We start from the raw sequence: 26,503 nt of genomic DNA, 5'->3' as shown, positions 1-26,503 counted from the left end.
TCTAAGTGCCCAACCTCGAGGAGGGCTCCTCCCTCCCCTTCTCTTGGAGGTGGTTCGCTTGAGAGGGTAACCTTCAGCCCTCTCCACCCGCCACAGTTCTGGGGTGTTTGGAGGGATTGATCCCCAAAGTCTGCTGCAGTAATGAAGGGAGGTTTCTTTCCCTGAAATCAGAGCTGAAGCAGGTGAAAAGGCAGAGTGGGGGATGGACAGTCTGGAGGCAGGATACTGGAGTAGCTGGTCCTGGTCTGAGCCAGCCAGGTGTTCCTTGCCCAGGTAGGTGAGGACTTTGCCAGAGGAGGATGATGAAGATGCCCTGGGCCAAGATAGAAGTGATCTGAGAGGATCCTTGGAGATCCTGCAAGGGAAGCAGCCTTAAGGCAGTTCCCTGTGGAGAACTCATTAAGAAAAAAAAAGAAAATCTCCCTCAAAGCCCCCAGGCTCTGGGCTGGCTTAGCGGCACATAGGTGGAATTTGAATGAGGAAGAGCAGAGCTTTGCATTTCTTCAGAGTCTTCTTGGGAGGAGGGGGGAGGAAGGTGGATCTCCCTTCTCAGCTTCCCTTGCAAGAGTGTGGAGCATTCTGGCTGTGATGCTGCTGGCAGGGGGTCTGGCTCTGCCCTGGCTGCAGGTCCGCAACCTCTGGGTGCACCAGACTGGCACAGAGACTATCCTTAGGAGGGAAATGGGGAAGGCTGGACAGGAAAGGCCAAGGGACGCCTCCCCTGTGGAGCAAGGATCCCTTGGCCTCATCCCCTGCCAGGGATCCAAGGGGAGTGTCCCCACAGAGGGTGGTCCAGCCTCTGCTGAACCCACCCGTTGGGGGGGGGGGGCTCTCTGCCCTCAGGCTCGCTTCCTGCTAGGAGGTTTTTCAAAATTTGGTTGAGGATTTACTTATTTGCCTCACATGGATGCTCTTGAATCGTGAAAGCCTGGGACAGCTAACAATTTCATCCTAAATAAAAACATCCAGAAAAAAGAATAAAAATGAAAATGCATCCCAAATATACCAAAAAGTAGGAGTGGTTAAGACGTCAATATGGCAGCTGGAATGGCACAATTGATGCTCTGCCCATTTTTCATGCATGCATGCAGGGAGAGCTTCACTTGTGTTGCCATGACTACCCTCTTTTTTGGAAAAAAAACACCCTGCAAATTCAAATGGGGATCCAAATAAAAAACAAAATACCAAAGTCACACTCTTTGGGAAGCCCCCCTTTGATCACCATCACCTCCCCCTGAACCGGACAGAACAGATGGGACCTGTCCATCTTCCCAGATGATGGAGCCGGCTGAAGGGAATATGGGGGCGTTTTATGTGGAGAAAAGCTGCTTCCAGGCCCCTCCGGAGAACACTTGCAAGAAGACAGGAGCTGGAGGGGATTCTCCCTGGTCAGTCTGGTGGACAGGTGGAGGAACATAGGCGAAGACAACTGGTCTGGAGCTCTCTAGGGCCTCCCCCTAACTGGTCTTCTGAGCTCTGGATGAGAATAGGGTTTGCCCTCCTGAGTGACGCCCTCTTGGCTGTTTGAGGGGGGCCGGTCATTAGATCCACAAGGTCATTTTCCCCCCCCTCTCCCTACCGCTGAAACTCTCCAGGGCCTTCACTCTCTCTGCCTCCAGCTGCCATTTCCAGAAAGTCTCCCACTCTTTCTGTCTATTATGTTGACGGCACTCTTGCAATCTACTAATGTTACTTGATAAAAAAAGGAAATAAAGTTAGTCTGGCGTTTTATTTTTAATGGTACAGGGTTTCCTGCCTGAGCAGGAGGTTGGACTAGATGATCTCCAAGATCCCTTCCAACTTTACTATTATGACTGTTATGACTTTTTTTGTAATTAGTGCGTTGCTTACACAGTGGTTTCTTTAGTCGTAGCATTTTCTTTAGCACTGATGACAGATTGCCTGTGTTTGTTGCTCCCTGGGATTCCTCTTCCTTTCTCTCAATTCTCTTCTTTCTGGAAAGTTGCTTCTTGTGTCAGTCTTACAATAATATTTCTTTTCTCTATCAAATTCTCATTGCCTCTTATAACTGAAAGGTGGTCACTCACTGGGCCGTGTCCTTGTTTCATTGAGTCAGCCAACGGCCACAGCTCTTCTCTTTGCCTTCTTGCAGGGTGCAGCTGCACTTGCTCTGCTCTTTAAGGATCTCCCCTTTTGTCCCTTGTTCAACATGGCCTCTTTTTCCTTTCTTGAAAGCTCAGAAATTATTATTATTTCTGCAAGAGGTCCAGAACTGTTTGGGTTGCAGCAGTGGAGAATATCACCTGCACTCTCATTTTTAGGGGGTCTTTCTTATGAACTCAGAAGCTTCTTTGCTTAATTCTCTTCATTTTGAAAAGTTTCTTCTCTGTTCCTTGTATTTTGTTTGGTGTAATAAATCTTCATGCTCCCTTTTCAGTTGATGGTGCCACCTGCTGTTCTGTGCTTTTTCTTCCAGCACAGCTAGAAATTTAATTTCAGGAAGGAATCCAGATATGTCTGTCAAACATAGTTCATGCTTGGAAAGTTCATCTTCATTTCTGCTTCTTAAGGTAACAGCAATGTAAAAATAAATTGGTTTAGTTTTTGTTAAGATCCCCTCCTGTGGCTCTCTTTTTGTTTTCTCCTTACTTGGTATACACTCTTAATAGAGGAAATTGTGACAGCTTCCCTGCCCTACTCTACTATTAGCTCACTCAGTTGCTGAATAGGGAGCAGCCATTCAGTCATCCCAAATGGGCAATTGGTGGCCACATCCCCACCATTATCAGCTATTCAGGAAACAATCTTTTCTCTCCATACAGCATTGCAGTACACACAAATCTTGGTAACTCCTCCCTTCCTCCTGTTGAACACTGCTAATTAATTCCTGTTAGTGATTTGAACATTATCTAGATTCTTTTTATTCAAGTATTTTGTTTCCTGCACTTCATCAAATGGCTTTGACAATCACACTTCTTCTATTATTGGAGAATTTTCCAATAGCTGGATTCCTAGGATATTATGAGAGGGCAAAATGCACTTTTTCTCTAAGTCAGTACTTCTCAACCTTAGCAAGCTCAAGATGTGTGGACTTCAACTCTCAGAATTTCTCAGCCAGCATCTTCAGTTGGCCAAGATTGAGAAATGCTGCCCTGCATGGAAGATACAAATGAATATTGTCCTCTGGTTCCATGATGGGCCTCAGGCCTGTTTTTTAAAAAAGTTAGGAAAACTATTGCAACAGCAGGTTTAATACTAAAATTACATGATCAAAGGAGAATTCACACAGAATCTGAATTAAAATCTATTAAAACAATTGGAAACTTTTTGAAGAAGGAAATACTTTCCTTGGAGATATTCTCTTGAATAAAATTTTATTCCTGAAATACCTTTTTTTGCTTTTTTCCCTCAGCATTCACTATCAGTTATCAGTGCCCTAAGTGTGATCACTTTCAGCTGGCATTCTTGCCAGTATATCAACTCTTGTCTCATTATAGATCACCTAGAGGCAACTCTAGCCAAACTCCAACCTACACAAGAAAGCTCTAGCCAAACTGAACCAAATAATGAACAAATAACTCCTAAAGGATCTGACCCTACTGATAAACCCTCGGAGGAAGACAGATGGAGGTATGTCACACACAGAAGGAAACACAATACTCAAAGAAAGAAGCGGCACACAACTAACAAACCCCTTCTGGCCAACCCAACCCAACCAGAAGCAGCCCCACTAAAACTGAGCAATCAGTTTCTCCCCCTAGATGGAAACACGCAGACCCACAACCTCCCCCTCAAAGAAAACATGCAGACACCTAGCAAAGAAACAATCCATGATTGAGGAAACCAAAGTTTTCTTGGTGACACCAACCCGTTAGCCAGTGGTTTATTTCTAGAATTCTTTTTCCCCTCAATGGGTGTTGGCCTTTCATTGGGAGTATTGATGAGAAAACTACTTGTGTTCCTAGCTTCTTAACTTTATTGCCTAGTTCAGGGGTGTCAAACTCAATTTGCCAACCAATTAACAGACATATGTAGGAAGCATACCACACTAGTAATGGGAGACTTCAACTATCCAGGTATCACCTGGACGACAAATTCTGCAGCGAGTGGGAGATCAAACAGATTTTTAACCAACCTAGCGACAACTTTATCATCCAAAAGGTGGAGGAGGGAACTAGAAGTAAAGCTATACTGGACCTAATCCTTACTAATCAAGAAGAAGTGATAGTGTTGAAGTTGCCAGAACCTTGGGTGAAAGTGATCACTTCATGCTGAAATTCAATATAATGCAAATACAAGCAATAGAAAATCCAAACAGTGTCTTAAACTCCAAAAGAGCTGATTTTAACAGACTCAGAGAGAACCTAGGAAAGATTCCATGGACGAAAATCTTAAAGGGGAAAACGACGTAAGAAGCGTGGGAAACTCTGAAAAATATGATCATAAAAGCCCAGTCCAGCAGAATACCATTGAAAAAGAAAAACAAGAAAGTCAAGAAATCAGCATGGCTGCACAAAGATCTCTCAGACAAACTGAAAGACAAAAGGGAAAAGTACAAAAATGAAAAGAGGGACACACAACTACGGCTATTTATCAGCAAGACAGCCAGAACACGCAAAGATGAAGTCAGGAAAGCAAAGGTTCACAATGAACAAAGACTTGCAACAGAAATCAAGGACAATAAAAAAAGTTTCTTTCAACATATTAATAACAAGAAAAAGTCAAGGAAACTAGGCCAACTAAAGAGAGAAGATGGCAAGGAAGTAACAGGGAGTAGGGAGAAAGCAGAGCTGCTCAACCCATTCTTTGCATCAATCTTCACACAAAATGAAATTATAGCCCAACATACCAAAAAAACTACTGCAAAAGACAAACTAGAAACAAAAATCAAAATCAAAATAAGCAAGAAAATGGTAAGGAAACACCTATCCAACCTTGACGAATATAAATCACCAGGACCCAACAGATTACATTCCAGAGTTCTGAAGGAGCTGGCAGATGTTATCTCAGAACTATTGCACCATATCTTTCAAAAATCCTGGAGCACCGGGGAAGTACCTAAGGTTTGAAAAAGGGCTGATGTGGTTCCCATCTTCAAGAAAGGTGGGGGGGGGAACGGACCCAGGAAACTACAGACCATTCAGTCTAACATCAATACCTGGGAAGATCCTGGAAAAGATAATCAAAAAACAGATCTGCAAACAACTAGAAGCAAACAAAGTTATAACTGGTAGCCAGCACGGGTTTGTCAAAAACAGATCATGCCAAACCAATCTTATTTCATTCTTTGATAAGGTGACTAAATTAGTAGACCAGCGAAATGCTGTGGACATAGTATACTTAGACTTCAGTAAGGCATTTGACAAAATAGACCACAACCTTCTCCTTTATAAGCTAGGAAAAGGTGAAATAGACAACATCACCACCAGATGAATCTGTAGCTGTCTGACAAAACGTACTCAGCGAGTAGGCCTCAATAGTACTACTTCCACATGGAGAGAAGTAAGCAGTGGGATACCACAAGGCTCCATCTTAGGCCCAGTACTCTTCAATATCTTCATCAATGACTTAGATGAGGGAATTGAAGGGGAACTCATCAAATTTCCAGATGACACCAAACTGCCAGGAATAGCAAACACCCCAAAAGACAAGGTCAGGATCCAAAAAGATCTTGACAAACTTAAACAATGGGCCCTATCCAACAAAATGAGTTTTAATGTGAAGAAAAGCAAAATTTTACATTTACGCAGGAAAAATCAAAGGTTTAAGTACAGATTAGGCGAGACCTGGCTTAAAAACAGCAACTATGAGACAGACCTTGGAGTCCTAGTGGACGTCACTTGAGCCAGCAGTGTGCAGCAGCCACCAAAAAAGCTAATATAATCCTGGGTTGTATAAACAGACGCATAGAATCAAGATCACATGAAGTATTAGTATCACTTTCTAAAATCCTAGTAAGACCACACCTGGAATACTGCAGCCAATGTTGGTCACCATACTACAAAAAAAAATGTTGAGACCTTGAAAAAAGTTCAGAGAAGAGCAACTAAGGTGTGGTAGGATGGAGGGTTTGTTGTCACTGTGTGTCGGGGGGAGAGAGCACGGGGGAGGCTCAGCTAATCTCAATGTACACATGTTGTACTTTGACAATAAAGGTTTATTATTATTATTAAAAGCCTGGAAACTAAAACATATAAATAAACGGCTGCAGGACCTGGGTTTGGCTAGTCTAAAGAAAAGAAAAAATAGCGGCAACATGATAGCAGTATTCCAGTATTTGAGGGGTTGCCACAAAGAAGAGGGGGTCAAACTATTCTCCAAAGCACCAGAGGGCAGGATGAGAAACAATGGTTGGAAACTGACCAAAGAGAGAAGCAACCTGGAATTAAAGAGAAAGTTCCTAACAGTGAGGACAATTAACCAGTGGAACTCCAGAAATTGTGGGTGCTCCATCACTGGAGGTTTTTAAGAAGAGGCTGGACAGTCACTTTTTCTGAAATGGTATAGGTTCTCCTCCCTGAGCAGGGGGCTGGACTAGAAGACCCCCAAGGTCCCTTCCAACTGTATTCTATTTTATTCTAATTAGTTTCAGTGTTGCTGTTTTTAAAAAATTGTTAGGTAAACCCTTTGGGGAATTACTGGCTCATGGAGGGTGGGGAATTCAGTGTTAAAGAACATGAGGTAGAAGATGTTTTTGTTTTGTGTTTTTCACAAGATTCACTGTGATACACTCCTGGAAATACACCATGTTTCTCAGATGTCTCTGTCAGAGATGTGTCATCAAATCCTTTCCCTTTTTTCCTCATTGGCTGCCAATGAAATATAAATGGATTCTGACATCCTGCCCCCCTTAAAGATAGGAGAGATCCATCTGTAGAGGAAACAAAATTATAAATTTTAGCCTGGCTTGTTGGGATATTCTGTATGAAACTTCCTTAGCAGCTTCGGTGCTCTGATGTGGTGTTTATTGACCCACTCGTTTTCTGAGGAGGGAAGGTGTTTCCAAGCTACTAAATATTGAATCCCCCCATGATACTTTCTAGAATCTAGGATTTCTTTTACTTCAAAGTGTTGTTCTCCTTCAACCATGATTGGAGGTGGTGGTGGTGGTGGGGTTTTTGGCCGTAAGGGTGACTATGTTTCCTTTTTAGCAAACTGCAGTGAAAGATTGGATGTAGTTGCCTAAGGTTTTTGGGTAGTTCTAATTCTACTGTTACTGGGTTTATGATTCTTTTAATTGGAAAAGGTCCTATATATTTTGGTCCAAGTTTTTTGCAGGGCTGTAGGGATTTTAGTTATTTTGTAGATAGATATACCATCTCTCCTACCCTGAATGATGTGGGATTGACTCTCTTTTGGTCTGCCTGTGCTTTGTATGCTTTGTATGCTTGCCTAGCTTCGTCTAAAACTTTCCTGACAATTGGCCAGGTGTTTTGTAATTGTGCAATCCATTCTTTCAGCGATGGGATTCCTGTTTTGGTTGGGATTAGTTCTGGCATAGGCATAGGGTTGAAACTTTGACCGGTGGCTATTTGAAAAGGAGTGTAGCCTGGGCTGGAGTGGACTGCGTTATTGTAAGCAACTTCTGCAACAGGGAGTAGATCCGTCCAATTTGATTGCTGGAAATTAATAAAGCATCTTAAGTATTGCTCAAGTACAGAGTTCCCACGTTCCGATAGACCGTTCCCCTGAGGATGATGACTAGATGTTAGTCCCTGAGTAGTTCCTAAGAGGGATAAAAATTTCTTCCAAAACTTTGACGTAAATTGCACTCCCCTATCAGATATAATGCGTTGAGGTGCTCCATGCAGTCTGTAAATGTTTCACTAAGGTTTTTGTGGTGGGAATCTTTTGGCAAGGGATAACAGATCTGTAACCCCCCAAATGACACTGTTCCCATTGCTTTCTGGTTATTCTACTATAAAGTCCTTGGCTATTTCTTTCCAGGGGGCTGAGGGGTTCGCACTGGTTGTAACAGTCCGGGCGACTTTTGGCAGCTGGCCACGTAGCTTTCTATGTCCTTTTTCATGGATGGCCACCAAAATTGCCTTTTAGTTAAATGTAAGGTTTTTACAAACCCAAAATGTCCTGCTGATTTTGTATCATGGCACAACTGCATGAAATTGATCCTCTGGGTGGCGGTATGTATAACTTCTCCCACACCCAGGGTAGTCCGCCTTTGATTGCGTACACATGTCTATTTTTCTGGAACCATTCATCTGTTTCCAAGGATTTTTGGAATTCGATCCCAGTTTGGCTATCCAGCTGCGGCTTCATTTTAGCTTGGGCCCTGGTGGTTACTGGTGCTGCCAGTTGTTCTCCGGGCATAAGTGATTTAGAGTCAGTGGCCCATGTGCTGTTATATTGGGGCATGCAAGACAGTGAATCCGCCAAGAAATTCTTTTCCCCAAGTAAGTATTTAGGTGGGATAGCATATCCTTCATTAGGGGTAGGGAGTACAGGTTACTTTCACTAATTGCATTAAGGGCCCAGTAATCTACGCACAAACGCATAGTGCTATCCTTCTTCTCCCTGAACAGGACCGGAGCGGTCACTTTGGGTTTGGCAGGCTCAATAAATCCCCTTTCTAAGTTTTTATTTATGAATCTTTCCATCTCCTCCATCTTTTTAGGGCTCATGGAGTACAGCCTGGGCTTCGGGGGTTTTGCCCCGGGTTTGATTTCTATAGCACAGTCTGTGGGTCAGTGAGGAGGGAGCTCATCCACCTGTTCCTCACTGAAAACTTCAGCAAGGTCCCGGTATTCTTCTGGTAATTTTGGTAAACCCTTCTCTTCTCCCACTGATGCTGTCTCTGCTCTTCGGGTTTGGGAGGGCCTTTGGGGTTTTGAGTTCACACACTCCCCCTCCAGGAAGTTGACTTCTGCTGTCCTCCAATTTACCCAGGGGTTCCATTTCTTTACCCATTCCAGCCCTAAAATCATTGAGCATTCCATGCCTGGGGTCACTACAAATGTTATATCTTCATCATGGGTCCCCAGGGACAGGTGAACTGATAAGGTGGCTAGGGTAGCTGATACAGCCCCCCTCTATGGACCCATCTAACTGCCTAAAGGAGATTGGTTGCTTTAGTCTCCTCACCGGAATGCCCAATTTCCCCACTAGCGTTGAGCTAATGAAGCAATGGGTGCAGCCAGAATCTGTTGAGGCTTTCACTTTGACAGCTTCGGTGTCAATGCTGCAAACATTGACATGTTTTTGCACGGACAATATAAGAGACAACCTGTTATTTTAATTGCTTCATATGGGAGGGAGGAATCACCCGGAAGTTGTGATAAGATTGCAAAAAGCTGCGTACAGAATGGGAAGTGAAACTTCATATTTAAAACTAATTGGATAATATGATTTATGATGTGTAGATAAGGGCGGGGATTGTGTGTGTGTTATGATGAGTTTGGGCAGGGGGAGATTTCAGATTCTGGCATCCCTCCATGAGTGCCGATGTTTCTTTTCATTACTAAGACTTTTTAGATAAATAATATGCCTGCAATCTGTTTGATTTTTCTCATTCATCGGAACCATGACATCCGGGCATGGAGGGGGCTAATATGTCTTGAGGATGGGTGGAATGGATCCACTTACCAGGGTTTCGCCCTCCAAGCTGTCCTCTGAGGTGTCCACTGCTCCTGCAATGTAGGCTGGAGTCCCCTCCCATTCCTTGGCAGGGGTTTGGGATTCTACAGCCTCTATTCCCCTCATGGCAGGTTCTTTTGGTTTGGCTGGGGATTTCCCTGATCTCCTGGCTGGTGATGGGTCTGATTTGTGCTGAGGGGCTTTTGAGCAGCATTCTGCGGTCCTCTCTCGCGCATTTGAAACAGCCCGTTGATTTCTTAGCCCTAGCCGGTGGTTTTGCTGGCTCGCATGTATGCTCAGGAGGCGGGTGGCCCCATGGTTTTCCTCAGCAGTCCCTCTTCAGTAGGTCTATCTCCACCTCCTCTGTCAGGATGCACCAGTCATCGAGGTGGTGTGGGTCTCTTCAAGGCAGACAAGCGTCATACAAGTCGTAGTTTAGTCCGTCTTTGAAATGGCTAAGGAGGATGTCTTCCGGCCAGTTCAGCTTCTTGGCAATGGCCCGGAATTCTTGTGTATATTCAGCCACCGGCCCTCTGCCCTTCCTCACTGTTTTGATTCTCTCCCAGGCCTTACGATCAGCCAAGGGGTCCTCAAATCGCCTCCTTAAGGATGACATGAACCGATTGAAGTCATTGAGTTCTGGGGCGTCAGAATCATGCAGGTTCACCACCCAGTGTGCAGCCAGTCTGTCCAGAGCAGATTGCATGATGTGAATGCGGGCTTTGTTGCTTGGGATTTCCCGTCCATATTCTTCCATATAACTGAGGACTTGAGTTAGGAAAACCCCCAAGAGTGGCGGCTCCCCCCTGAATTTCGCTACCAGAGGTAGGAGTCTTTGAATAGATCAGTGCCTACTGATCTATAGATCAGTGCCTAGATCAGTATTGCCCCCCCATCCTGATCCCCATCTGCAGATCGGCGGTGGTAGCTCTGGGTTCAACGGACGCCCCCAGTGCTACAGGTTCTGGATTTCCCCCCCCCCCATCTCTCCAGCTGCAGCTCCAGGCGCTGGTGTGGCTGCGGGACTCAGGTTTCTCCCCCCTTTAGGGAGCCAACAGTTTTTTCATCAGGTCAATAGCTGTCTCTAGGTGTTCTGTACCAGCCTACTACCGGCCCTGCAGAAAAGGCAGGGACAACAAACGGCAAGAGGCTGGAACTAAGCCTGCCAAATTTATTAACATAAAACAGAGCAAAACAAGACACGAACCATGAAACAGGAGCTATTCAAACGGTTGCCTTCAGCAAACCAGCCCTCCCACGCATTCTCCTTTTAAACAGTTCAGTGCGTGGCTTCTCTCTGCCTCCTTCCGAGGTGCCCCATTGCCTTCCTCTGTTTACTCCTGATTGACTGCCTCCTGCGTCGGGGGGTCCTTGAACAGGGCCAGCTGTGGGTCATCTTCATCCACGCTGTCAGGCTCACACAGCTGGGTCTGCGTCGTAACCAGATGGGAGGGGCCTGGCTGAGGGCTCTCATCAGCAAGCTCTCCAACACCCTCAGCAACCTCTCCAACACCCCCCTCCTCCTCCTCTGAATCGTCCGACCCAACTGCCAAACCCACAGGCTGACCGTGAATCACAACACTAGGATCCAGTCTGCATATGGTGCATAATTCCCGTCCTTTCCGCTGACGTGCAGGGAACTCTCAATCTCTCACTTCCATGGGGATTGGTGGCCGCCCCGTCCCAGGGTCACTTTCCTTGATGCCTTTTCCCACTTGCTTTTCCTTCCAATGCCCATCAACCACCGCAGTTTGTGATTGCGTATCGTCCCACCTCTTTCCAGAGGAATATGATGCTTCAGCTTCCGATAGTTGGTGGGATTTCGGTCGGGGGGAAAGTTCCCTTTCTATGGGGCTTCCCTCCTTCCCTGCCTCATCATTAGACATTGTATTTTTTGCAAAGTCCCCCAGTAAGGTTCTTTCTTCCAGGTTGACTCTTAATGCAGATCCTGTCTAATGTCAGAACCCACTTCAATCCACATCTTAAGAAAGCAAAACTCTTGGAGACAAGGTTGTCCAAGAAGGAACTTTTACTAAGAAATAGAAGATAGCGGGCATAATAGACAGGACCTGAGAAATCCCTTAACAGATCGATATTTTTAAATGTCCCCAAGCAAGTCCCACCTCACAGTTCATTCTGTCAGTTCAGGATCAGCCAAGTTCCAGGTGGCAAGCCCCTCATGGGTAGAGGAGAGACATCAGTCCATTCGTAGCAGGATCATTTCCACCCCTCACATTCCATCCAGAGAAACAAACCAGATTCCGGAAGGTTTTATTCCCCACTTTTCCACCCGCTTTCTTAGTTACACTAAAATGAGAGGGAAAATGCCTAGTGAGAGAGTAATTGATTATATTGTGATGGATAGCAGGCAGGCAGAATAAACAAAGGTTACATTTGAGGAAGGAAGTGAAAGCCATAAAGCTCCATGCCTGTTCCCTGTCCTCCTTGAAAATGGCAGAATCCGGGGGGGGGGGGGACGGGGGGGGTGAGATTTGGGTTTTTGCACAGAAGAGATAGTTAGAAATGAAATATAAATGGATTCTGATATTGGCTCTGAAATGTAAGCTTTAAAACATTCGCCCAGGGATCCTCTCATTTTTGCTTAACATTTATACTGTTCTATCCTTCATTTTGTTTTCTGAGCACCTTCTAGTTCTACAAAACTACTACAACAATTGCCTTTCATCCATGCAAAACAACAACAATCCATCCCCTCAAATGTCCTCCATGCTGTTCTTGTAGAACTCATTTCTTGGGGTCTGATGATTCTCAGCCTCTTGTTTCCATCCATGGGAAAACATCTTCCAGTAACTCCCATCTCCTAAGTCCAAATATACAACATGATTTGTATGTTCACCTCTGCCCTGTGCACCAGCTTAAATGGACACCATTAAACAGGTGCCTCATTTTTCTCCTAGCTAAGTTATCTTCTTCATGGGACCATTTGGGAGACTCTAGTTTAAAAGCATTCACTTTTGGAACTTGCTCTAGCTGGCTCAGAGCACCTCCACCCGATTGTCTGAAGGATAACAAGATGGTATTCTTTTAAAATCTCCCCCAACTGGACTGAGAGTGGTTAAAGTGGTTAAAGGTGGTAGATCTTTAAGGGATGCTAAGCATCCAGGCAGATCCTGCTGGGAGGATCCATTTCAGGGTCCTGAAGTTGAGAGGATCCTGTAGCTGCCCAATTCTTTCAAACTGCCGTAGTTCTGGTAGGTTTCTCCTCCAAATAGGTAACAAACCCCAAACTGTTGTTTAGATTTGGGATGTACTATATAATCATGAGTTTTGAAAGCAAGCTTGAAATCTTCTTGAGCAATTTTTGGCTTTAGTTTATTTTTCAATATACAAAGATTTTTTCTGATTTTTTTTCTGTTGTTCTAAGCAAAGGAAAAAAGTAAGATTAGTACTAAGACAATAACAGCTTCTTTGCAGCATCAATACTTCATTAACCCATCAGCAACTTAAAACTCTCTTAATTTATGGGAGTAACTTAGACTTTGATATATCCAAATTTAAACAGGGCCAAATGGCTTTGTAACATGGGAAATAATGCAATGCCTATTCTACAGGTACCACCTTATCTGGCAGAGAGAAAGAAAACTGTGAAACAAACAAAGACCTAAATGGGTTGTTGGATCTTCTCTGAGGCAAGGCAGTCCCAGCTGTTGAAAAGTTGGGTGAGACTGTTCAGCTTGAGTCCAACTAGCAGTGCCCATCAGTGTTCTCTGCAAGCATAAATGGGTGCCCATATAAATTGCTTAAACGATTGAGGATCTTCCTTGGCTTGAGGGTGGCGACTCCCACTTGTGCTGGGAGAGGCAAAGCATGCTAAACACACTAATATTGCCAATAGCATGATCTTAGCAATCATTTTTTAAATTTTGCTAATACGTTTTTCTGTTTAAAATTTTCTATTTTATTGGTTGAAATAGAGGCAACACACATAAAAAACAGTAGGACTTCAATTGTACAGTGATAGAAAACATCTTAACATTTTTACCCCCCACCCCCAGCAGTTATACATAAACTAAATGGAGGTGTCTAACATTGCCCACATTAAGACTTGTGTTCAATTCCCAGGCCAAGGTTGAATACCCTTCAACTAGATCAAATCACATATTTCATAACTAACTACCCACCTCCCTTAGAAAAAAGAGGGATGTGAAATTGTCTTTCTTTGCAAGCACATTTCTACACTGCCTTACTTCCTAAGACTCAAAGTTACATCAAAGAAGCTAAAACCATAGTAACTTCTAGATATAGCATGAGAGCAGTTAAAGCTGGAGGTGCCCCAATAGCCTATTGACCCAATACCCTTTTTGAATGGGATGGTTTTAACTGCCTTGTAAAATATATGGAAATCCAGGAATCTAAAATGAACTATATTTTTGATGTTTGTTGCTATGGAAATAGTATATTTTACAGTACAAATTCTTGGGTGCTTCACAGCATAAAAACAAAATATATATACAAAAGGCATACAACAATAGCACTAACCAGATGGTGGAACAGTCAACAAAACAAAAGTTGTACACCAGAAGGTGTTCCAACCACACTTAGTCCAACACCCGGAAGAAGAAGCAGGTCTTTGGGGCCCTCTGGACTGCCATCCAAGTGGAAGCCTTCCAGATGGCAGGTGCCACAACAGAGGAGGCATTCTTCGAGGGTGCCGATAGATGGCACTGTTTCATCAAAGGAACCTGGAATGTGTCAGCCCTGGGCAGAAACCACAGCAGGCAATCCCCCAAGTAGCCAGGCCCCGTGCTCTGTAGGCCTCCATCTCCAACTCCACAGCTGATCTAGCCATGGGTGATACCAAAAGCCACTAAGAGATCAAAGAGCACAGAAACGAATGCACCCCCACATTTTAGCTCCAGTGATCTAACTAACTGGAATGGATTGAAATAATCTGCTTCTTCCAGAGTTCTCATCAGCTGCAGACCAGCTACCTTCTCAACAATCTTTTGGAGCCAGGGTGATAATTGTCTAAAATTGTAGGTCCAAGGATGACCTGCAACACCATTTCCTTTAAGGCAGTAACTACTACCCCACTTTCAAAGTAGCTGACACCACTACATGAACCCAATCACAAGTCATCTCTACTTTTCCAGCACGTTTCATCTTCATTCTTGAGCCAGGAAATCAAAATCAGCCTTTGTCGTCTTAATATTTAACTTTTCCCCTTATAAACCTTGTTAATAAGTTAATATATTTAATAAGTTCTTGAAAGCCTTCTTTATTTTCTGCTAACCAGGTGTTGTCATCTATGTATCCTAAATGATAAGATATTTATTAATTAATTTTAGCCATGTCTTCTGGTTTTTCTACTCCTCTAATATAGCCACTATATTAGGTGAAAAAAGAATGGAGGAAATATTCCTTTTGGGGAGCAATGATTCTTCCCCAATTCAATTCCTTTAATAGGTTCTTGTTCCTTGTAAAGGTTCTTCAAATTAAACATTCCATTATGGTAGAATCCTAGATCTCAGAGTTTAACTATTGCATACTCTGCTCAGTGAAAGGTCTCCTAAATCACCTCAAACAAATGGCTTACCATTGAAGGTTTGAAGATCTTCAGTGAAAGCAAATCTACCACTTCTTGAGGCAGCCTATTCCACTGATTGACTGCTCTTATAATGGAAATTCCTCCTAATACCTGTATCTACTTCCGTATGGTTTCACACCATTGTTCTACTGCTGCCTTTGGGTGACAGAGAACATCCATTCCATCTTCTCTCTTGCAACTCTTTAGATCAGAGGTCCCCAACCTTTTGGGCACCAGGGACCAGATCCATGGAGAAAAGTTTTTCCACGGACCGGAGAGTGCGTGGTTTTGTGTGCTGCCTGCATCCCACAGCTTTGCTTGTTTGTTGCTAGCATGCCTCTAGTTTTTTGTCATTTGCATATTTAATGATCATTTCCTCAACTTCAGAATATTAATAAACATGTTTAATAGGACAGGCCAAGACAGAACCTTGTGGCCCTCTACCTGATGCTGCTCTTCAACTTGATGTAGAACCATTTGTGAGCATCCCCTGGATGTTGATTCCAATATACCCACCGCTTGTATAATTTAGTTCAGGGGTACCCAATCCCCGGTCTGCGCCTTTTAGGGAACAGACCAGGCCATGAAGCTGGAGGTGAGCTGAAGCTGCAGCATGGGGTGAGTCTGCAGAAGTTGGGCCTGGGCAGGAGGGCAGCAGGGCAGAAGCCATCTTGCCCAGTGCAAAGGTTCCCCGCCAGCTGTGCTTGCAACTGGCTTGCCATTCTTAGGCCCCACGTCCTTCCTCCTCTTCCTTCTCCTGCTTTTTCTGCTACCTCTTCGTCTTCTTCCTCCTCCTATCCTTGCTCCTGCTACCTCTTCTTTCTCCTCCTCTTCTTCCACACTTTCCTCTTCTCCCCCTCCTGGCACCCCAGCCGGCCTCACGATCCCTTCGCACAGTGTTTGTAAGCCAAATACGTGCCAGCCCAGCTCTCCCAAAGCCTCGTTGGAACTTCACCCTCTATAACTTTCTCATTCATCTGCAATAAGAATTGGCTCTTTATTCCCCACCAAAATTCTGGAGTTCAGGTCCTATCATTTCATCAAATATAATGTAAAATAATACTGTAAAATAATAATCAGAATGAATAGAGCTGGAAGGGACCTTGGAGATCTTCTAATCCAGCCCCCTTCTCAAGCAGGAGACTCTATACCATCTCAGTCAAGTGACTGTCCAGCCTCTTCTTAAACATCTCCAGTAATGGAGCACCCAGGATTTCTGACAGCAAGCTGTTCCACTAGTTAATTGTCCTCACTAGGAAGTTTTTCCGTAATTCCAGGTTGCTTCTCTCCTTGTTTAGTTTCCATCCATTGTTTCCTGCCCTGCCCTCTGGTGCTTTGGAAAACAAGTTAACCCCTTCTTCATTGTGGCAGCCGCTCAAATACTGAAATACTGCTTTCATAAATACACACAGTGTGGTTTCTTTTTCTTAAACAGTACTCAACATTGTCCCAAAGGTATTTTTGAAAAGACAACTGAACTTCCTTGGTTTTTTCCTTAAAGACATTTTACTTCTCACCCAAGAAGCTTCTTCAATTCTGCCTTCAGAACTAAAGAAGCTTCTTGGATGAGAAGCAAAACATCTTTAAAGAAAAAGAACAAGTTGCCTTTTGAAAAAGCATCTTTAGGACAACCATGACCTGGAAGATTGAGAATTTCCATAGACAGTACCCAACATTGTTTTAGGTGTCGATATTGATTTTGTTCCCTGAAGTTGTCCTCAGTATTAATATTCAGCTGATAACAAATTCTTCCTGATGAAGTAAGAAGTAAGAATGTTGTGAACATCATATAATTAGGGACAAAGAGAGTAACCCCCCATTCCTTCCAGCTGTCTCTCCTCTCCCAGTCTTTCAAGATTTTTCTGTTTTGATATTTTAATTGCTGCCATGTATTGAGATAATGGCTTTAATATCTTTCTGAGGCATTTATTTTTCTCTTGGGTTGTTTAGTCTTTTAATACCTTTGCAATCCGCTAGAGAATTCTTGCTGTTGGTGGGAGCAATAAAAATCAGAAGCAATCAATAACTATAATTGCCCTCAGCAGCCGAATCCTTTGGCTCCCTCCTGTCTGGAACAATGGTTGAAATTTCTCTTTCTGACCTGAGGTGTCCATTTTCGCATCCTCAGTTTCACCAAGGACATTGCTCTCCTGGTCAGACACCTGAGACAGGCCGTCTAAAGGGAACTGCTGACTTGGCCAGGAGGATCTGGAATCCTCACACCCCCATCCCCTGCGTTTCTCTCCCCCTTCCTCGCTGCAGGATCCTCCCAGCTGATGAAGTGTCTCACGATCCACACAGGATTCCAGGACTCCTTGCTGTAGACATTACCCAGGCACCATAAACAGAGGTAAAAGGGGCCCCCCTGCACTGCACGAGCCACCGTGGACCCTCTTCACCCCACCAATGCTCAGCTCTGGCCTTTCTGCTTCCCGAGCCAGGAGGAGAGTCTGGGGTAGGCAGAGCCAGACTTGGGGAGGGGTTGCAAAGGAGGATGTCCCTACTCTTCAGATTGTGGCTGCTTGTAAGAAGGAAAAAGGGCACCTTGAGGGATGCTTATCCAGCAAAGGAGCATGAAAGCCAAGAGGGACCCCGCCTGCAGTCTGCTGCCTAGGGCAGGCCCTAGGCCCAGGTGAGTAGGCCTCAGGGGGAGCCTATGGGGGCCAAAATTGAAAAGATTTCTGAAAAGCAGAAAAAGCAAAAGACAGTAGTGGTGCACTCTGTGAGCCAGCATGGCTCAAGGGCTAAATGTAATTTTGCAATATAAATATGGTGAAAGTGTCTGATAAAAGAAAAAAAAATGGTCTGAGGCTGAAAATCATAAATATAAAAGCTCAAAAAACCTAAGGAAAAAACAAAAAGCCACTTTTTTGAAATGCCTAGCCAAGATGGAAAGACGACCCCAACTGCAGGGGGCGCCAGAGGGCCAGAGCTATGCACAGGCTTGAGGGCCTGAAGCTCAGAGGACCCTCAAGCTGGAGCACAGCAGAAGTGGGGCCAATTGTGAAGGGATTGCAACCAGGCTGGCTTCACAGGGAGCTTGAGGTCCAGCTCCACAGCCCTCAGTTCCTGCCCCACAGCCCAAAGTGGAAGTGCTGCTGACTCGCCCCCCCCCCTAGCTGACTGAGTGCCTGCAAAGGGTCAGCTCTTGGTGCCCTCAAGCACCCATGGGAGTTGGGAGGAGTCTCTGTGTCAGGAGCTTGATCCCCAGGCATCTGCCGGCAGGGCTGAGCAGCAGCAGCAGGATTTGCAAGCTACTCTTTTGGGGGGCGGATGTAGGAGCCCTGTTGTGGGCTCCTGATGGGGAAGGGGTTGAGGCTGGCCCTTGTCCTGGCTGGGCCTCCACTTTCCCACCCTTTTCCCTTTCTCCTGCTTTAGGTCTGCCGCCATGGGCAACCTGATCAAAGTGCTGGGCAAAGATTTAGAAAACTGTCCTCATTTCTTCCTGGATTTTGAAAGTAAGTCCCGGGCACAAAACAAAGGGGGCTGGGGGGCCCCCATAAATCCCGATGGGAGAGTCACTGTTCTCCACTAGTTTGGGCCATGGATTCCTTTGGTCTCGTGCAGGGAGCCAGCCTCTGCATCTGTCTCAGTTTACACTACAAAAAAGCTGCAGCTTCTGTTAGGGAGGGGTGCCCACAGTTTTAGAACTGACGCCTAGACGTCCTCAGATTTCAGGTCCAGACTTTCCCATCCAGCAAATTGGGGATCATTAAATCCCTGCACCTTTTTATTGGTGTATGTGTCTCATTTTGCACCCCTCTTGCCATTCTGGGGTGTTCAGGACAGATGCAGATTGGAAAACCAGAAGTAAAAAGCAAAACCGTATAAAGCATTTACAACCCAGCTAGAGATCTTTCAGTTGCAGCCAAGGTTGCATCCTTCGGTCCAGATTAAAAGGGCAGCATGTAGGCTGGGAGTCTTTTCCCCCAAGTCTGAAACAGAAGTCTAAGCAAGCCCACCCCTCTGTTCCTACCCCCAAAGCGAGACTTCCTAGTGTGGGAACCACTGAATCACAGGTCTTTTTCTGAAGCAACACTTCCACCTAGCCCAAGAGAGTGGACGCCTCCAAGATGCTAACGGTCCGTCTCCCATACAGGAAAGAGAATTTTGCTGGCATTATGAAATGCTGGCACAAACGACAGAGGAAAAGGCTTGTGTATTTTTTTCTTGTAATTAAAAAACTTAAGCCATACCTTTGGGATAAAATTAACAGTCCATTTATTGATTGTGCTCAATTGAGCTGCCATGGTTAGATTGGCTAAGCCATAGGTTGGACCCAACACATGCTTGTTGCTCGAGTCAGTGTCTCTTGTCCTCAGTTCTTCCACCTGCAAAATGGGAGCAGTGGTGCTGATGGTCTTTGAAAATGCATTCCGGCGATTACTGAGAGAAGCCTTGGGGTCTTGGAAGTGCTTATTACACTGCTCTTATATTATATTATACTGGGGCCCTGGTAACCTAAGAAAAGGAAGGCAGTATGGGAGCAGCTCCTGGGGTGCCCGAGTGTCTTTATCCTGTGCCAAAGGGATGAAGGATCAGTTTGGGGAGGGGCTTTTCTGGGCACGGTGGTCCCTGGGTTCTAGTTTTCCCTTTTGAAGATGTTTTTCTCTCTTGTTCCTTTGTGGGGGAAGGCAAGAGCCTCCCTTCCTCCTTTTTCCTGAGCCTTTTTCCTCTTAGCAACTGGTTCTTCTCCTGCACAAGAGCCTGGCCTGGCTGTGTGGAAAAAGGAGTGCCTTCATCCCCTTGTAGCATTGGGCCAGGCCCCCAAGTCGCACACAGGGACTGATCTGCCCTTTGTTTCCCCCCCCCAGAGAACGCCTTGCGGAGCTTGCTGGAGGCCCTGACTAGCCCCCCCTATGCCCCCACCCAGCACCTGGGGAGAGAGCAGGCCTTAGCCAAGCAGTTTGCAGAAATCCTGCACTTCACCCTCAGCTTTGATGAGCTCAAGGTACCTTGTGGGGGGGGGAATGGAGGACAGGAAAATGAAGTAAAGGGGTTCCAGGGGTGGTGCAGCTTCAGGCTCACAACTGGTCCCAAGAACTTTTAAGCATGACTCTGTTGAAACTTTTTCTTTGGGCAATCAAAATGCACCAAACCTGCCCAGACCCCGAGGGAACCTGGATCTCTAAGCCTTGATCTGCCTCTGTCCGGTGGGCTCTCTCAGCTGAATCTCTCTCCTCTGCCCCATTCATTTTTATATTTAATCTGCCCATTATCTTCTCTGAGTAAGAGCCTTGGTGGAGCAGTGGGCTAATGCCTTCTTAAGTAACACCAGATGCCTGCAATCAGTGCAGGTTCGCATCCCACCAGGCTCAAGGTTGACTCAGCCTTCCATCCTTCTGAGGTAGGTAAAATGAGGACCCAGATTGTTGGGGGCAATTAAGCTGACTTTGTAATAATGCCGCTTGGGTGTGTGTGAAAGCCCTAATAAGCAGGCATATACATAGAATGAAGGCTACTGCTAAGCTTGTAAGCCGCCCTGAGTCTTCGGAGAAGGGCGGGGTATAAATGGAATTTTAAAAAAAATAAAAATAAAAATAAATGACATACTGAGTAAACATATCCTGTAAGATCCCATAATAAAATTGCAGTATATCTAGTAATAGTCAGTGCAGAAAAATACATAATTCCCTATAAAATATGGGATTTATAAACAGTCTCTCTGCTGTTTCCTTGATGTAATTGCAACTGCTTGCTCTTTCTAAAGGACAAGACTTGGGTCTCACCCAGCCCGCCATCTAGGCAGCTCCCATCTCTCTTTAGGTGGAAGGGCTGTTTTTCCTCCTCCTCCTCCTCCACAATCTTGAATTAGCTGTGATGTCTCCTGGTGGTGGCTGAGGCTGGGATCCACCCAGCTCCCACTGGCCATTTCAGGTTGTTGCAGGCTTTTCAGGAGAATCCAGTTCCTTCAATGTGGGCTCCCCCACCCCAATGTCAGAGAGGCATCCCTTCCCATGTCTGCTACCTTGAAAGACCTGGAGGCAGGTCCCCAGACTCAGAGGGGTGTCGAGGGTGGGGAGCTGACCCTTTCCCCACCAGCTCCCCACTTCTATAGAGCTGTTTCACTTCACAGGATCAGAGACCAGGGAATAACCCTTCCCTCCTCCTCTTTTCCTTGCCAATTCTTCCCACACTGGCAGCTGACCCCAAGGCTTTCCTGTCTAGGCAGCTTGGCAAGAGGGCAGGAGCTGGAGGTCCCCACTTGTCGGAAGGATCAGAGCCTTGATGGAGAGCAAGAAGCTCCCACCCTCAGCCATTGTCCGCCACCCCATGGCCTGCCCAGAGGGCCTGTGAGGAGTTTTTTCAGGCTACTTTAAAACAAGGGATTAGCACTCCTTCAGAAAAGCACTAAACATGTGTTTAAAAAAATTCCCACAAATCATTTAAAAAGCAAGGGGTTGTAACATAAAGGGACACCTTGCAACCACCCTTCCTAATCTCAGATATTTTATTCTGAAAGATTACTAAATTCATTTGCCCTATGTACTGTCAACACTAACTCCCCCCCTCCTCTTCCAACCCACATTTCAGGGTAGTCAGAAAGCATCTCATAGTTGCTGCAGGAAGCAGCTAAATGTGGATTTCTCTCTACCCTGTCCTACCCCGACAGTGTCTGCTAGGGGTCCCAAGTGTGTTGGGGATAATGGTTTTACCAGTTTGTGAATAAACTCTAAGCCTGGGGCCTCATCCCCAAGGAATGTTGGGGCTTCCAGTGAAGCTAAGGTGGGGCCAGGAGGAAGAACTTTCCAGGTGTTCCCTTATCTCCCCCAGATGACCAATCCTGCCATTCAGAATGATTTTAGCTACTACAGAAGAACCATCAGCCGAAATCGAATCAACAATTTGCAAGTAAGGAAATGCTTTCTGTTTTGCTAAGTTTTAGACAGATAAAACTGGTATAAATTAAGTGGAAAAAAGAAAAAGATCGATGCAGAGCAATGTGATGATTAATTAAAATATATTATTTGCTTATGAGATAATGATCAATTTTACCCTAACCCTAATCCTAACCTTTTACTCAATTGTGAAAAACGCCAAGGAACCAATCGGGAGGACCACTGTCTCCTCTCAGCCAGGTGGGCTTTTGAAAGTGGGGAAAGCAGATCCTATTTTGGTTTTCTCCTTGAAGGGTTGAGTTTTCTCATCTCTGATGGGGGAATGAGAGCAAGCAGAGCTAACTCTTCCCCAGAGAAATTCCACCCCCACTGTGGTCCTGCAGTTGTCCTATAGGTGGGTCACTTGCCTTGCCTTGCTCTGTGCCCCCGCATGCAGCTGGATGCAGAGAGCGAGGTCAACAATGAGATGGCCAACAGGATGTCTCTCTTCTACGCCGAGGCCACCCCGATGCTGAAAACTCTGAGCAGTGCCACAACCAAGTTTGTTTCAGAGGTGAGCCATGAGACCTCCTGGGACATTTTTGCAAGTCCCAAGAGGAAGAGATTGAGGCTGAGGACAAGTGAAATGCACCAGGGCTGCAGAAGCTCTGGGGAGGGAGGGGGTCTGCTCAGGGTCTGAGGCCCTCCTTCGCCCTGAATGCGCTTCCCCAGGATGAAGAGGAAGTGATCCCCTCTTGCTCTCTTTCTTTCAGAACAAAACTCTCCCAATAGAGGATACGACTGACTGCCTGAGCACCATGGCCTGTGTCTGCCGAGTGATGCTGGAAACTCCGTGAGTTTTGGCCTGCTCCTCCACGGACACAGGCTTGCACTGCGGAGGCCGCTGGGCTGCTTACACCACAGGCACTTGCCACTAAGGCCCCAGTAAAGCTGGCAGGAAGGAGGGCAGCAGACCAGTGGCCAAGATGGTTGGTGGTTCTGCTTATGGTTAAGTGTAGAAGGACCAGGGTGAATGCATCAGGAAAAGGCTGCAGTGTCCCTGGCAAACAGGATTCTTTGAAGCGGTGTGGACACAGACCAGAATTGATGGCATTTGGCATTTTTCCAGGAAGGAAAACTGAACCTGAGGCCAGTTCTTTCCAAGTCTCTTTTCTGCTTTCCCACAGGGAATACCGCAGCAGGTTCACTAACACTGAGACCCTCCTCTTCTGCATGCGGGTGATGGTGGGGGTCATCATTCTCTATGATCACGTCCACCCAGTGGGGGCATTCGCTAAGACCTCCAAAATAGATGTGAGTAACATTTTAGACCCACACGGCTCAGTGTAGCCCTCGGGTAAAGCTCAGGTTCTGTGAGCTCCCCCGCCTTACTTGCACGATGAATTTTCAGTGGGAGACTCACCTTGGCTTTCTTACCACTTCCGGCATCATTTTTCCTACCAGAGAATATCCATTAAGAAAGGCAACCAATCATGTGGTGCTGCTGGCGGCATTGGAGGTTTTTAAAAAAATGGGAAGAAGGAATAGGAGCAGCGTAGCTGCTGAGACTGAAATCAGAGAGGCAGCCAAGAGGTGGATGATGACTTCCAAATAGGAATAGATTGCAGATCTTTCAAAGAGGCGTAAATTCAAAAGAGTGGAGCACTTTAAACACCCCATGCAGAAGGACGTGCATGTGACCTCTTAAAGCCACTTTGTCCTCCCAAGAGGAGGGCTGCTCTCTCTTTGGAGGTGAGGGGCAAAGAAGGGAGGCTGTTCTCAGGAAGGTTTCAAAGGAAACAAAGTTTTGGAGAAGTCTCCCTGGCAAGGAAAGGATTTGCATTACAGCTTAAACTTGCTGTTACCCATTTTGCTGCATGCCCTTTACTCACAGTCATATGTCTAAAAAGACCCCTTAGAGATAGAAGGAGCCTCTTTTGGTCTCTGGTGAAAGTTCAGCAGGCCTCGTTGCGCTTTTCCAGCCCTTTCTCCTCTCTGCAAATGAAAGCTTTTCCTTCCTCTTTCCCTCTAGATGAAAGGATGCATCAAGGTTTTGAAAGAGCAGCCAGCCCTCCAACAGTACAGAAGGCCTTCTCAATGCTCTGAGGTATGGCAGCTCCAAAGGTGCTCCCGTGCCCACCGAAGGTCCAGTGTGGCTCTTGACCAGGCACTTTGGGTGCTGGAACTGCAGGTGGTCAGCTGTTGCCCTTCTGGGAAGCTTCATGAGAATAGCAGGGGAGAACTTTCATGGGATGAAATTGGGAAGAAGATACAGAACAGAGACAGCTGACTGGGAGAGATTAACTGTGTAGAAGTACTATCCATCTATCCATTAAGTAGAAAACTATTCTTGTTTTGCCCAAATATGAACAAATATTCTCATTTCCCAGGAAATGAAGCTTTCTTAGGGTAAGAGTTGGTCTGGGTCCTGGGTTCTCCCCACTCCATCCAGTGGATGCTTTGGTACCACAAATGATTTACAGTTCAACAGGAACCTGTTAGCAGTTTATGGCCATTTGTTTCTCCTCACTTCTATCACAGGAAAGACCTTTTCCTGAAGGCCTCTGATGGTGAAACAGAGGCCGGGGGGCACCGTGCGTGTCAATCCAGAACTCAGTTCTCAGAGGCCTTTCCTGAAGGCCTCTGATGGCAAAATGGAGGTTGGGGACGGCGCACGCGAGTGGCGGCAAGTGGCCATTGAAGAAGTGGGCTGGCGAGGCAGGTGTTGGGGCATGTGAGGCCTGGGTGCAACGGTAAATGAATGTGGGGCATGTGGGGTAGCTCCACCCTCCCACCCCTACCTTAGCTTGATTTTTAGGCATGCGCCTCACCCCCAAACTAGGACTTATTTTGGGGGTAAGGCTTATATTAGGCCCACCCCCAAAAATCAAGCTACGGCTTATTTTCGGGAAAACACGGTAAAAAGGTTGTAAGTGTGAAAAATGGTCATGTCACTTTTTTCAGTGTTGTTATAACTTTGAATGGTCACTAAATGAACTTTTGTAAGCATCAGTGCATCAGAAAATTTAGGTTCACACACCACCCTTAACTGGGTGACCGAAATACTTCTTTTTCTCACTTTGCACAATGCCCTGAACCAGAAGCAAACTAAAGAGGCCAGCATAGGGTGAATGCAGCCCATGTTGTGGGTCTGCCTGCAAGATGAGAGGGTAGTGGTGGGTATCGCTAAGACAGGAAGGACAAGTGGGTGGAAATGCTGTTATGTGTCTTTGTGTTGGATTTTACCAGGAAGAAGTCAGGGTTTAGTGACCAGGAGGTGGACACACAGGGATTTTCTGCATTCATCACACACAGCCGCTGCCTCTCCAGTGTTACACTCAGGGAACGTGGCCTTAAGGGACACACTCTTCCACCCCGGTCCTGTTCTGTAGCTCACCTTTATTTCCCAGTTGTCTCTCGACATCTCTCTCTCTCTCTCTCTCACACTCACACACACACACACAAACACTTCTCTCTGCTAGCTTATTCCCTGATTACTTTCTTCCAGGGCTTTCCTGTTCATGGGCCATCTATCCACCCTTTGCCCAGTGGGGGCCAAGAGGCTTTGGAGCTTCATACATGTCTCTCCCTCTTTCCCACCTCCACAAGGATGGCTATGCTTGTCCTCCCATTGCCTTGTTCCTCCTAGGTACACCACCCGGCACCTCAATGACGACACCACTTCTGAGCAGATCCGGGCTTTGCTGCAATGAAGCTTCCTGGAACAGCCATTTACCAGAGACACACCCAAGAAATTCTTCACGGCACCTCCGGAAAATTTTTTAATGTTAGCATGTTGCTATAAATAACCATTGGTCATCATATCCCTCATTTTGTAAAAAAAAAAAAAGAAAAGTTGAAGAAGTGCAGGTGAGATTGTCAATATATATATAAAATAAATATCTAAATATATACATACACACATATATAGAGACAGAACTACAATAGATGTTCCAATTCCAACGCCAAGATGACCCCCGTTCAATGCTGGCCAAAGCGCAGGGCCCAGTCTCTTGCCTCAAGTGACCGGGCTGTGCTGAATCCAGTCCCATCCATGCTGGAGTGATCAGGTCTCCTGCATACCATACTTGTGGAGCATGGAAAAGGGTTTCTTCCAAGCCTTTAAGATGGATCTACAAACAAGCCTGGATGCCAGGAAAGTGATACTCTCTTACCCAAGATGTAAATAACGCATCTGGAAAAGCTTGATTGAATGTATGGGCACAAGCACCATCATTAAGGCTTCAATTCTGATTCCATTCTTAGTGGCTCAGTCACACCTTTTAGATTTTTAATATGAACAACTGCATATTAACTGCACACCTATTATTTTGTACATTTTTGTGTCAAAATAAAGCAAGAAAAGTTAATGTATGAGAGATCAGCATGATTTTCTGCTTTGCTTTAATCCAGGATGGCTGTGCTTGTCAATACTGGTTGAGTTTGTTGCCCCAAATATGGCCTCCACTGTTAAGCTCAGGGCTTTTTGTGTCATAGAACGCTCAGAACGGAGTTCCAGCACCGGGTTGTATGACGTGTGAGTTCCGGCACCTTTTTCTTTTACAAAAAAGCACTGGTTAAGCTG

The 26,503-nt window shown here is 45.6% G+C and overlaps 1 protein-coding gene and 1 long non-coding RNA gene across 4 annotated transcripts in view; both read left to right on the top strand.

Moving 5' to 3' along the window:
- Positions 1–18,565, top strand: part of LOC308671968 — a 37,042-nt gene extending 18,477 nt beyond the window's left edge. Inside the window, exons 4-5 of one of the 2 annotated variants that reach the window (XR_014027316.1) lie at positions 17,363–17,732; positions 18,479–18,565. This is a non-coding gene — a long non-coding RNA (uncharacterized lncRNA). Of the gene's footprint in view, positions 1–17,362; positions 18,186–18,478 lie in introns of those variants that run through there. The other variant, XR_014027317.1, reaches the window with a different exon arrangement.
- A 1,375-nt stretch (positions 18,566–19,940) lies between these two features.
- Positions 19,941–26,273, top strand: LOC308671967 (CYFIP-related Rac1 interactor A-like). 2 transcript variants are annotated; one of them, XM_081334504.1, is made up of 7 exons: positions 19,941–20,051; positions 21,875–21,952; positions 22,376–22,492; positions 22,692–22,771; positions 23,106–23,232; positions 23,951–24,025; positions 25,568–26,273. In XM_081334504.1, exons 2-7 carry the CDS (start codon positions 21,875–21,877, stop codon positions 25,589–25,591), a joined length of 501 nt encoding a protein of 166 aa, XP_081190630.1. In that variant the 5' UTR covers positions 19,941–20,051; the 3' UTR covers positions 25,592–26,273. The 2 variants fall into 2 exon arrangements, with proteins under 2 accessions (XP_081190630.1, XP_081190631.1); XM_081334505.1 differs by lacking the exon at positions 19,941–20,051 and having other exon boundaries at positions 21,873–21,952; positions 22,323–22,492.
- Positions 26,274–26,503: the final 230 nt, after the last annotated feature.

The sequence above is a fragment of the Vipera berus genome, assembly GCF_964194415.1.
Source record: "Vipera berus genome assembly, chromosome: 9".
In the NCBI taxonomy this organism is placed as follows: Eukaryota; Metazoa; Chordata; class Lepidosauria; order Squamata; family Viperidae; genus Vipera; species Vipera berus.
The sequence above is the reverse complement of the archived record's forward strand: the minus strand, read 5'-3'. Positions and strand labels throughout refer to the sequence as shown.

Coding starts and splice junctions, on each gene's coding strand:
- LOC308671967 (XM_081334504.1), top strand. CDS start 21,875: ATGACCAATCCTGCCATTCAGAATGATTTTAGCTACTACAGAAGAACC. Junction 22,493..22,691: donor CAACCAAGTTTGTTTCAGAG/GTGAGCCATGAG, acceptor TCTTTCTTTCAG/AACAAAACTCTCCCAATAGA. Junction 22,772..23,105: donor CGAGTGATGCTGGAAACTCC/GTGAGTTTTGGC, acceptor GCTTTCCCACAG/GGAATACCGCAGCAGGTTCA.